Source organism: Gavia stellata, chromosome 4, assembly GCF_030936135.1.
Source record: "Gavia stellata isolate bGavSte3 chromosome 4, bGavSte3.hap2, whole genome shotgun sequence".
Lineage (NCBI taxonomy): Eukaryota > Metazoa > Chordata > Aves > Gaviiformes > Gaviidae > Gavia > Gavia stellata.
The window spans coordinates 73304521-73317645 of record NC_082597.1 but is presented as its reverse complement, the minus strand read 5'-3'; the positions used below and the strand labels follow the sequence as shown (position 1 = coordinate 73317645).

Here is a 13125-nt window from a genome sequence, read left to right as displayed (position 1 = left end):
GACAGTAATCCTGGGTAAAAGGATGCATCCACAGGGGAAGTTCTGCCCTGGGACATCTTACAATATATTTAGCTATTTAACAAAATCACAAGTGTAAGCAGGTGAGCTAACCCAAGGTTGGAATTTACAATCAGCTGTAGAGCAATATGTAAAAAGAAAAATTAGAGAAAAACAATGAACATGGAGATAAATTATGAGAAATTAATATTTAGCAAATTATGTCCCTGTTTGAAAGCATTTGCTAGGAAAACAAACAAATGCAATCTTTTAATGACATTTTCCAAGAAGTTACTACCTAATTGGTGTACAAAGATAAATTACCATCAAATGCCATGCTGATTTAATTGGCAGTGTGAAGATGCATGTAACAAGCTTATTTCCCTGTTTGAGCTAAGCACGTCTGAAAGTATTCCTCATCTTTTTCCTTTTCTCTGTTTTTCCCATACCTCCCACAATAAAAAGTGATATATAGTATCAACTGCTCTAAAATAAAAGCGTCACCTTAAAGAATCACAGAAAGGTTGAGGTTGGAAGGCACCTTTGGAGATCATCTAGTCCAACACCCCTGCTCAAGGCAGGGCCAGCTAGAGCAGGCTGCTCAGGATCGTGTCCAGTTCGGTTTTGAATATCTCCAAGGAGGGAAACTCCACAACCTCTCTGGGCTACCTCTTCCAATGTACAACCCCCGTCACAGTAAACACAACCTTTCTTACTTTTAAATGTGGATTTCTGTATTTCAGCTTGTGCCCACTGTCTCTTGTCCTGTCACCAGATACCACCAAGAAGAGTCTGGCTCCATCTGCTTTACTCTCCCCATCAGGTATTTATACACATCCCATCAGGTCCCACGGACTTGTGTATATCCAGTTTGTTTAAGTGCTCCCTAACCTGATGCCATTCACTGAGGATAAGTCTTCACCACTTCAGACTTTCTCTCACACCTCAAGGACCTGGCATTCCTGAAGCCAGGTCTTAGCCACAAGGACTGAGGCTGAGAGAGCATTGAGGACTTCGGTCTTTTACATCTCCAAACGATCAGTGATACCAACCTTTACTGCCGTTAGCCACATTTTCCCATTTCAGCCTTTTCTCCTAGAAAATCTCCTAGTGTGGGAGGGGCTGTCTTCTACTGTCCACCTAATTTTCAAAATTTAAATCCCTCCTTGAAAGACAGCTTTAACTGTCAAGCTTGCAATAGTTGAAAACGGATAGAAAGTTGTGCTATGACTACATGAAACTTCCATGTCGTCTGTCAGCACGTCCCCTGCCCCATACAGCAGTAGGCCCACATGGTGAGGGCTTTGCTTTCCGTGCACATGATCCAACATAACTAATGTCAGAGAACAATAAGTGCTCCAATGCATTAATATCATCAAAGTGTCAGACAGTGAGCTTCCTTCATTATTTCTTGTTGGTACTTTCCAGACTGCAAGTTTTCTGGTAGGAGGATTCTTACATTACATGTGTTTACACTGACTTCTGTACAGAAGGGTCTCTCTGACTGTAGCCTCAATATACTAAACTACAGTTCGGCAACTGAATCAATAACGTGGATCATTTAGGGTTAATTTTATCAGTTACAGCACCTCCACAAATATATAAACATGTCAGGTCTGCTCTCTGAGACCACTCTGGTACAAAACAGTTTTTGCCAAGCAAACATAATCTCTTTTTGAGGCAGTGATTACGCTGGGAAAGCCAGGCTCAGCCACAAGCGCCGGTTAACATATTTACCTTCTCCTCCACTTTTTATTCCATGCATGACCATTTGACTATTCAAGCAATAAGGAGAGAGAAGGAGGTTAACAGATGTCCTTACAAATGTATAGCGAGCTGGCAGGACGTGATACATCAGACTGTTCTCCTATTTATCTGCAGTGTGTCAGGTATCACCTTGCTTGGTTAGAACAGTGGTTACAGCAACCGTTGTCCAGTGTGATAAATTTAAGACAAATTTAGTTTTCAATATCCACAATTTATGCCTAGTACTTTGGCCAAGCTTGTCCTCTTCCACAGTTAAGACAGTTATTCTCTGTGACAAAGCCACAGTAATCACTGGTTTAGCCTGTCTTTTTCATTCCTTACTTATGTTCACAGAAGTGAAGGGTTTGGTCCAAACTGTCAAATTCAAAGGATATATTCAGACAGTCTAAATTCCCAGTGCCTTCTTGTCACTGTAGCCCTGACAGATGAGAAACTGCCAATACTGTTCAATTCTTTACGAGGAAATTAGGCCGGTAAAAATGATCCCAGAGTTTAAAATTAAGACCCCCTGATATTACTGGAGGTTTTGGGACATGACTAGCAGGGGTGCAGAAGGAGTTCAGACTTTTACGGATGTACAGATCAGTTCTCTGTCTACCCTGGACCATAATCTAAGGCCTTTCTTTACAGCTTCTTAAAGCCTAACAGAGAGAGATGTTACAGAGAAATGGAAAATAAAACCAGTCATACATCTGGAGACTTCAAAATTCCAGGATACAGGCCCATCCTAAGCAATACTACAAGAAAGCATTTTATCTATGTCACCAAAATAGTTAGGAGGTCCTAGTCCTGGATGAGAAACACACTGTGCTTGGTGTGTTTCTCACAAGGAACAAGGCGGCAGTATCAGTTTGAAAGACAGGTATCATCTAGGTAACGTGCCAACAGCTTTGATGGATGATGGAGTTTATTAAAGTGACTTGATAGGTGGTGATTTCCAATAAGTTAGGTTGAAACTGTACAATAATTTTTAAGAATGGTTTCCCGGGGTTGCCATTTTATACTCACTGAATGGAACATGCAGGAAAGATCTTTAGTGACCTTTCTCTGGCGTTTACCCATTTGAAACAAAGTAGGAAAGAAAGATCATGCTTTCATTGCATTTGAAATGAGAATTTAAAAATTGTTATGATTTCTGTACTTTGATAATATTACAGTACAATTAAACCAATAAAAACTCACGTTAAGTATTTAGCCATTATGGAAACTTGGTAACACCTTTGATTTTTTTCCTCTGAGCGCTTTGCTAATAGGTCTGAAGTGCCAGTGAACAAGAAAACAATGTTGAAAAGTAGGATGTAAGTGAGATTTACATTCAAATAGTCCATAATATCGTCAGCTTTAAACCACTTTCTGAAAAAACTAAACATATATAAGAAAAGAAGCTGTGCCACTAAATTTAAATAAGTAAAAAATAACAGAAGTGCCAGATTCCTATTCAACAGAATGTTTTACAGCAGCCAAAAGGACATTCAGAAGAAAGAGCAACACAGCAGCCTTTCTAGCCTTTTCACTGTCATGCTACCAAGCCCCATGATCTTTTCTGACCATCCACCAGAAACCGCAACCAATCTTCTTACCTTGGCATTGAATTTGGCAACAAAATCAAAGTGTTTCTTCAGGTCAGTAGCCAAAATTGCCTCAATGACGAGGAAGCGGAAATGCTTGAACTCCACGTGGTCGAGGTTGACCAGGAAGTTGTACTCTGGCCTCGACATGAAAAGGTTCCAGGCAGCAGCGGCGTGGTGGTTCTCCAGGACGGAGCGGTCATTGTACAGCACTGCCTGTGAAAGTAATGTGGGCAGTTGAAAGCTGAGAAACCTCGTAATAAAAGAAACACTGCAATGCAGAAATGAGAATGATGTGGGGATGATGCATGAGGAAAGTTCAGGTTTGGTTGATTTGTTTGGGGTTTTTTTTTAAAGAACTTCTTGAGGTTTGAAGATGAGATTTTGGCAGGACTAGTAGCAGACACCTGAATTGTTGTGATGGTGGAAACTTATTGGAAGATTGATTTGAAAAATCTGTGTGTTTCATGCTCAAGGTCTTTGGTTCCTAACTGAACTGCATCATATGACAATAGATTATTTGGTTCCAGGCCACAAATTAATGACTAATATAATATAGGTGTGTGCTTCCCTGTTTCTCAGAACTAACCTCACTTAACAGGGATTATTGCCTTTGATGTTTGTACCTAGCACACTCAGCCTGACAGATTTCTCAATGCTAAAATCCAAAATTGATTAAATCTTCACCAAAACAAGATCTAGAAAATGGGCAACAACTATCCAGGAAATCTCTCCACTTCAGCAGCATTCAGTCTTTTGACAATTTGGTTTATGGAAAGAAACGCTTTTGGAAATATGCTGCTATGTAAAATAGATACAAGTTTTGTAACTTTTTACACAAATATATACACATACGTTCTAGTGGCTTTTCATTTCAATTATATTTTTCTGTCATCTAGAGATGAAAAAATTCAATCCTATCCTAAAGTATAGAATCTATTCTTTATTCCTTACCCCAGAGAGCAGGTTGCTGAAGCAACTCAGCTTTACAGCCCATCTTGCCTAACTGCACAGTAAGCATTTGAGATAGATATATTCTGCTACCCAGGCCCAACTCCTGAGGTCAGATTTTTAATACAGCAGCACTTCATCATTACTGGAAGCTGATACTGCTTGTCATGAAAAAGAAGAAAAAAACTAGATACCAAATACAAGTTCTGCAAATTTCAGGTGATACCAGATTTTAAAAAAAACAAACCAAACAACAAACCAAACCCCCAAAAAATAACAAGAAGAATTTGAATTTTTCCCATTAATTTATTTTCAAACTAGGGACAATACATTAAGGCTAATCAACTAACTTCCCTTGGTGATTTTTATAACCATTAAGCTGTAACACTCACTTCTTAAAAATAGATTTAAGGATAGCATATGTCTTCTATCAATCTATTTACCTGGCCAGAGTATCAAAGTTCTCAATCACAGACAGATGTTGCAAGGATGAGAAGTATTACTACCAGTTTATAGACAGAAACTGATACAGAGCAAGTTCAGGTGACTTGCTCTTGGTGAGAGGAAGTCTGGATGCAAGTTGGGGAGTATATCCAGAATTTCTGCATCCCTACACAACTTCTCACCATTAAGCTATCTTTTTTTCTTTCTTTGTCCATAGAAATATTTTTCAGCACAGTATGCTGAAGCCAGGTAGGTCAGCTATGTAAAGTAAGGAAAGATGATCTCATAATTAAGCCAATAAACAGTGACTCAGAATTGCTGAATTCAACTCCCAGCATTGGCAGCAACTTTTGTGTAACTTTAGGTAAGTCTCAATTCTTCATTTATAAAACTGAGATTATTTTCCACACACCCCCCCCCATCCTGATAGTTGCACAGTGTAAAAATACATTCATAAAAGACTGCAGCTGCTCATATTCTATAGGAACAACAGAAAATATGTTACCATCATGCACAAACTAACTTTCATGGTGCACTGTCAACTAGATAGGTGTTTTTTCATTTTATTTTAATCTTTCTGAGCCTTACTGGGTAGAATAATTCTTCCCGTTCTTCACAGTTACAGATTCTCTATCAGTCAGCAGAGCATTAGCTTCTCCTTCACTAAGACGTTTTATCAGTACCTTTCTTAATAGCTCTACTAACGGAGGGTGGTGAGGGTGTGTAAGAAGACTTACCGGTAATCCCCAAGTGAAGTGATTATTTCTGTCACTTTGATAAGCTGTTTCAAAATATTTGGTAGACTTGTGCTTAATGGCAGCCACAGGCACCACTGGCAAGGAGAAGCTGTTATCAAATCCTTCCAAACTTAATAACAACACTGCTTGAGATTTATTTACCTGAGGAGCACTCGTTGCTACCAAAAAGGCATTAGTCCTTCCTGGATGATCATAATCATGCATGGCTGCAGCTACATAAAGAGCCATCAATTCAAGGGCAGGAATGTTGCCAGCTAGGCATCCATAGCTGTCATCTGTAGGTGTGTATGTCTTCGAAAACACATAACCCATATGGCCATGAGTGATTCCACTGTCAGAATCTGAGCAGAAATAAATAAATTTAAAAAAAAAAAATCCTTACCACTTTTTCGATGACTGACTTAAACAGATAGAAGCACCAAAGCAGGAAGAGAAGGAGCAAATTTGCAATACAAAACAGAAGAGTAAACACATTCTGACCTCAGTGCTTTCTGACACTGTGCACATGATCCAGTGCAATAAGGCACACAATTGGAAAGGAACAAATTCTGATCCCACCTGGGGATTTTCCAGCCATCCAGCAGAGCCTATTCTCAAACTATGTAAGTTACCAGCGATAAAGCATGGATTCATGGCCATGCTGGAGCTTTGTGGGTAACTCGATCTTCCCACTCCTTCCTCTAATTGCTTCACCATATAGATTAGTCTATAAGACACTAATAGTCCTTAAAGCTATGGACTAGCATTTATTAATTTGATTACGGTGCATGTTTTCCAATCCAAAGGTCTAGACTTTGGATCTTTGCTGATAATCCTCTTAACAGCCTCTTTTTGAAGCAGCTTGAATATGCCTGTCAGAGGCAGATACTAAGCGAGATGCTTTGCTAATTTAATCTGCTTGAATGGATCTTACATGCAGCTGAATAATGTCTTTCAAATAACAACCACCAAAAAGCCCCAAAACTCAACCCCTTTCATTCCACCCATTTCACCTCAACTACAAAGCCTCCAACAACCCTTGCTAATAAATTTTTCAAGGAATAAGAATGTTTCCCACCCCACCAAAACATCCTGAAGAGTTTCACAAATGATATGTATGTACCACACATACACCACCAAAAAAAGCAGAAGTGGAAGTGGTGTCTGTGGAACAAACTCCTGCTTTTCCAGTAACTCCCTCAGAACTCCCACAAAATACAGACAGGTCCTCTAGTTGCTACAGTAGAACCTGGAGAAGTTAATATAAAGATGCAATAAGAATAGCTTCCTGGAAGGAGCAATCACAAAACAGCAGACAAGTGGTCTGGCAAACTAGTTGCAAAACGGTAAAAAGTCTCTTTCTTTGGAAACAGTGAGGAAAGGCAAAGGAACACTTCATGACCATGGCAGTGGCAAGTGCACGGCACTACCTGCATGCCCCAGAGGTTTTGTAATAGCAAAACAATGCAGAGTTTGAGGATTTAAGAGTCTACACTGCTTCTGGAGCAGCGTTTAAAAGCATTATTAATACAGTTTTCCTAGGAAAAAAGCTATTGTAAAAATCAAATGGTAACAAACGTCTGTTGTTATGGGTGACCACAAAGGCTGGCATTCACACATTGATAAATGTAAAGTATTAGATTTTGGAGGACCAATTCCATTCTCTTCAAAGTTACACAAACATATGTTAAGACCTTCAACATCCAATATACTATGGAACTTAAAAGCCTGTATGATAACAAGTACTGCACGCAATCCTCAATTGTTGGCTTTCTTACAGCAAATTTCATGACAAAACCTTTAGACATACAACATATATACTTGCACATTTAAATATACCTGAATCGCTTGCTGACCCATGATCATTAATCACAGTTGGGAGTCCTGGGATGGGCTGAGTAGTAAGGTACCAAACGGCATGTAGAACATCAGTTGCATGGATTCGGTTGTGATCTGTGATACAAAGCAAATGACCCTGCTACTAAACATGGAGGGTATTTCTGACAGAGGGAAATCAGCACCATCTAGTGGGTACCGTGTGGCAGTCAATCGAGCAGACACAAATCAAACATTATCACAAGCACGAAAAACAGCTGTATTCTGTAAATGCTCGGTTCTTCTTTTAATAAAGTTGAAGCGCATTCAATGGTATGTCTCACACCAGTCTAGAAAGAGAAAACTGCAGAGAAGCAGTGGGTTCTGCAATGTGGGAAACTTTGCGAAGAAGTGTTAAACAAGGAGCCCGACCTGTGCTACCAGCTCCAATCCTTTACTCCAGTGGTTGCCTTTAGCTAGTTAAATGCCATCGGGTAAAAATGCACTGTTAACCTCTAATTCAAATGAAATCAGTGGGAAAATCTCATCCACGTCAGCTTCTAAATACAAGGCAGGTAACACTTACCTGACTCTACCTGAGCAAATTTAGGTGCTGTGCTAGCAGCTGCACTGCAAAAAAATTAAACTCAGGATATGTGTACACTGCACAGTTAAACCAGGTTCTTTCTGCAGTTTTCTGGCCCGAGATAAGAGTTCAGGCCCTGGACCCTGTAATCTGGCTTACTACAAGCTCTCTTTGCAGAAATGAGAGATAAGAGTCACCCCAAGGCTCACACCACCAAATCCTTCAAGGCCAGATAAACTGTCCCACAATCAACTGGCTGAAAAAGAATCACATGCTAGTTCAGCACAAAACATCATCTAAACATACTCTAGCAAAAAGCAACCATGATGCTGAAAGAGGGGTAAGACTTTGCTGTGGCAGGACCCAAGCTTACACCTGGAGCTAAACCACTGAAGGACAAGCATTTCAGCTTGTGATTCAGGCTAGTTTTGGGCAGAGCACAGGTGTCTTCTACAGTGACTACCTAAACACAAAGAAATCCGCTAATCTGCATGACAACCTGTGGCTACATTACTGCTGCCGCAGTTGTGGAAAGATGCATTTCAGAGGACAAAGCACAAAAATGTGGGACTCCACTGCTGGGTCACCCCCATCTATAAAAGTCACAGTAACTGGCTACATCACTAGGTAATCAGTCATCTTAATTAGAGACACCTTGGTAATGCCAATCAGTCAGGTGTGTCTCATTGGCAAACCAACTGCCCGAACAGGGTAATGGGAACAGGTGAAGAACTAGGTTGTATTAAAAAGATAATGGTCAAGAATCAGGATAACACTGGAGATTATATGTATCCTTCGTTAGGAAAAATTACCAACACACAAGTCCAGAAGCCCTCTCTAAGAAGTAATAAGTAAAGTAGACCAGATTCATTAGGGGTGAAAAAAACTCTGTGCTCAGGGGGAGTACAAGGGACTGGCAGCACGACGTGTAAGCAACCCGGTTTTATACCTGCTGCATCCTGAACACAGGCAGTGTGCAGCTGACAGAGGGTTTCTCAGCACTGAAGTTGAACTTCACCCTAAGGCCGCTCCTTCTATGGGAGAAGAGGAAGGAAGGAGAAGACCTGGGATGGAGAAAGCACCCTGGAGAGCTCTATTTGCCCTCCTGCCATTGCTAGGGGCTGGATAATGCCTGCTCCTGCTGGGAAGAGCCACCTGCCCCCTCCAGAGCAGCACTGCTGAGCCCACGTTTCTAACCCCTACCATCAGTGGGGCAAGCAGCCTGCATTTCCCTGGCTCTGGCAGAGAAGGGCTTACCATCCTGCTGAGCCTATGCTCCAGTGCTTGAGGCAGCCACCTACTTTGTCTATGCCGAAAATCAGCAGTATCCCGCCTGCCAAGGGCGGATGGGTGTAACACAGAAAGGTTTATTATATTCACAATTTGCAATTACTTTGCTTACTCACTAAACGTGAGCATGTCATGCCACTTGGCCCTTTTATTTACTCCTTGCTTTCCTCTCTTGCTCTCCTTTCTCTTCCCTGTGACCTTCCCTTTAAATATCACTAGCTGGAATTTTTAACAGCAAAACAGTAAGCAGCATAGGAATGGTTATTTTTGGCAAGGAGAAAGTAAAATAAGGAAGGAGTCTCCTCTCCCCTGCCTTCCTTGAAGTACTAACAACATCTCTCCTGAGACACTAATCTCCTCATGCAAAACCTAGAGAATGGCCCTGCATAGGGGTCTACTGTTTTTCTCAGGAGTAAAGGCTGGATTAGCCTCTTGTGAAACTTGTACTGATTTAATCCAACTGGGATAGTCACCATTAGTTTTGTGTGAATAACCCATTTTTCAGTTCAGCAACCAGAAGAGAGAGCAGTTAAGTCCAAACAAGTTGTTTTGGTTTTCACCCCTTCACAGAAATGAAAAACTGGACAGTAAATTAATTTTGGATTAGACAAAATATTCTGCTTTACTAAAATGAAACACATTTAAGAAAAACCACAGAAATGAAGGGCTAGATTCACAAAAATTCCTGAAACTACAAATAATTAAATGTTTTAAACAAAGAGAAATGGCTCCAGTAGGACAGACAGACTGTGGGACATCCACCTATAACCCCCTCAGGCTATAATCTGCTGCTTCAAATCCCTGTTCAGGTTGAAACACAAAGAAAGATTTTCAATTTGCTCTCTCAGTTTCCCAGAAAAGAGTCCAAACCACCTGCTTGGGAGGCATTTTGAGGTAGCTTTCCTTCAATCTCTCCCACTGTAGCTGTTCCAATTGATATTTAATATTTTGAGAGAGAGACTATAACTTATTAAACCAATATTTTAGATATTTTTCTGGGAGGTGGGAGAAAACAGGTTGTCCTATATTCCTCAACACTGAGGTTACCTGCCAGCTAAATGGGGTTATAACTCCTTCTCTCCTCCTGGAAAAAAAGAGTCTTTTGCAGTTGAAGAGATTTGGTAAATTTGATTTGAATTAGTAAATACTTTGGGGATGACTTTTCAGTGAAATAAATGATCCACACTGAAAAATACCAGCTGAGCTGTAGTTGCAGAACAGGATGCACTCATCTGCTTGGCATGTTTTTTTGCTTTACAAAGCTTATCTCCTTCGGTAGCATAGCACCGCTACTGTGTAAAAATCCAAATTGCTTATGGGGGAGAAATGTTTCAATAAACTCCAATTGAGGAACTGGGGCATGCTGGCATCATAAGGAAACAGTTCTTTGTACCTATAGTAGCTTTATATGGTTTCAGGCTTGCATAGAATTTGCCATGAATTATTATGAAACAACATGAAACATTAAATACAATGAAAAAAAGATGAGAGGCTGTGGTTCAGCACCAACCTCTTACTAGAGCACCTTCCATTTGGTTGTGATGTAGCAGAAGAAAAAAAGGTAGCTGTTATAATGATAGAAGAAAGGCTTCAATAACAAAGTGTGTGGAAAATACCCAAAATTTTAAGGAAGCATCATTATCTGCTGGGAATTTTTACTTACAAGGTATCTCTCGGTATCCACATTCCAAGGCATGAAAGTAGTTCATGAATTCCCTCACTGGTATTTTAAAAGTTTCAAACAGTCCCATGTCTTCAAAAAGCCTGTATGATACCTGAAAAACCAAAACAACCATGCTGCTAAAGAGACCAGAAAAACTCTAAAAATTAGATATAAAAATCACTCTGTTGAATTACCGCATGAAAACCTGCTTTCCTGGTAGTATTTTCTCAAGTACATCTGACTCAGCTATAGCTGCAGCTATTTGCATTTCATAGGGGTGTGGCTACATAGCCAAACAGACAAGCTATTAGTACCAAACAGTCCTCCTCATTCCTTCATTACACCCTTCCAGATGTTCTTCTCTTCCTTTCAGGCATATGGATGCCCCAAATTTTACAAGCACCTCAGAAACATACGCACGTAAAGGAAGATATCCAGAGGTCTTTAGTGTCTTGGGAAAAATTTCCCCACAAACTCCTCCAAGGAGCATCCATGAGTCAAATCAATTCAAAAGGGGGAACAAGTGAAGGAATGACAGAAGGAGAGAACCATGCAGATGCTATGCGTTATCTCCTTTCCCTCTCCCCCACTGTGGAAGTGAAATGGCAAAGGTGACTTCTCCAACAGGATTTCAGAGGCAGCAAGCGGCTTACGAAGCAGAGCTGCTCCAAGTGTTCCTGCACGGAAAGATGAATGTAGACATCCGGGAGAGGACATATCAGAAGGGAGAATGTGATGGATGAGTGAGGGGTTGTTCAGGAGAGATGAGGGCTCAGAAATGTAGACTGCAGCTGCTGCAAAATGGACACTTTTGAAGACAAGTTTGAACTTGACATACAGAACAATGGGCCATAGTAAGATTACTGCCTGACCTGTTCACTTCTTTCACAAATTGGACCCTAAAGCCTTTCAGCTTCTTTATTTATTTACTGCTGTTAGCTAAATTCTGTCCTTTTGATGCCATCTGTCTGGTAATGATCTGCCTACAGCTAAGCAATTTGAAGCGCATTTGGAATGATGAGTGCTATACTCATAAGAAATTGTTATGAATTATGTTTTGTGTTCTACACCTGAATGTAAATCAAACAGCTATCCACACACGTTTCTTTCTGCATATTGTGTATATAAATTGGGACCTGTGAGCTGCACCTAAAGTTTAATGAACATAAACCTCAGATGTCCTGCCACTGTGGATTTTTACAGTAAGAATAACAGAAAAGGATATGAATTTGCAGCATTAATGATCTTCCCCCTCCCCAGTCATCCCTACCAGGAAAAATCTGCATGTGAACTAACTCTGGCAAAGCATTGCAACAGGCACTGATGATGTAGAGACAGGTTGAGTGTGGCTTCTGACACCATCTGGGATGCCCCTCTAATGACACATATCTGACAGTTGGGGTTCTGCTGGTGGCCCCAGCTCTTACTTCTGTTCCTGTCATAATTGTGTAAGTGCCACTAGCAATGCAGTCAGAAAAATGACTGCTAGTAGTAGTTTCTCTTTGTGGCCACGGCTGTTGGCCATAAAGTTCTTTATAGCAAAGGAGCTACGGAACTACACTACACTGAACTACACTGAACTACAGTGCTCTGGAAGACATGAGTTAGAATAAAAGGTAGGGCTTGTAGAAGGCAAACCTTTACCCTCCAAAAACCCCATGGGATCCTCCTGTACTGAGGCAAAGCGAAGAGAGTGACTTTGTGCATAATTTGTATTAGAAACTGCATAGAATTCTGTTTATCTATCTGGAATCACGGTTGAAGTAAATCAGCCGGGATCCAAACTTCCACCTATGGAGAGATGAGGTATTTTACACTCTAGTTTTAGACCACTGAATGGTAAGCTTCATATTGCCAGCAAAATATCTCTGTATACAAAAAGGAAGCATAAAAAAATACTATTCTGCAGGACCAAACCTTACTGGTCTACACTACCAATACTCGACAGGTATCTTAAATAAAGCATGTCATAAAAGCATGTTTTTTCTCCCCTTGGATTTTGCAGGGCGGGAAATTCCACAGCAGTTGAAAAGAAGCAAAGGTGACTGTGATGGATATGAATGACAGCTCTTCCCCATGACTTGGAGTAAAATGGCATTATTCTCTGTGGTCGTTAGAAAGCACAAACAGCCAAGCAAGTCACCTGGACAATTTTGTAATGTTTTCTTTCTTTCTCTCTTTCTTAGCAAATGGGGAGAAGGAAGGGGTAAGGGCAGGTCAGAAGGAGGAAAAAAGGGCATTGATGTCTTCCAGAAAGTCAACTAACTAATTTATTTCATTTAAAAAAACCGAAAAACTGTGTATTTT

General features: G+C 40.5%; 1 protein-coding gene across 1 annotated transcript in view; it reads right to left on the bottom strand.

Annotated features, from left to right (window-relative positions):
- Positions 1-13125, bottom strand: part of PDE3A (phosphodiesterase 3A) — a 274878-nt gene that overhangs the window by 14971 nt on the left and 246782 nt on the right. Inside the window, exons 10-13 of the mRNA XM_059817211.1 lie at positions 10819-10930; positions 7304-7417; positions 5627-5826; positions 3345-3548 (exon numbers count right to left, since the gene is read on the bottom strand). Of these exons, the coding sequence (XP_059673194.1) occupies positions 3345-3548; positions 5627-5826; positions 7304-7417; positions 10819-10930 (630 nt within the window). The remainder of the gene's footprint in view (positions 1-3344; positions 3549-5626; positions 5827-7303; positions 7418-10818; positions 10931-13125) is intronic.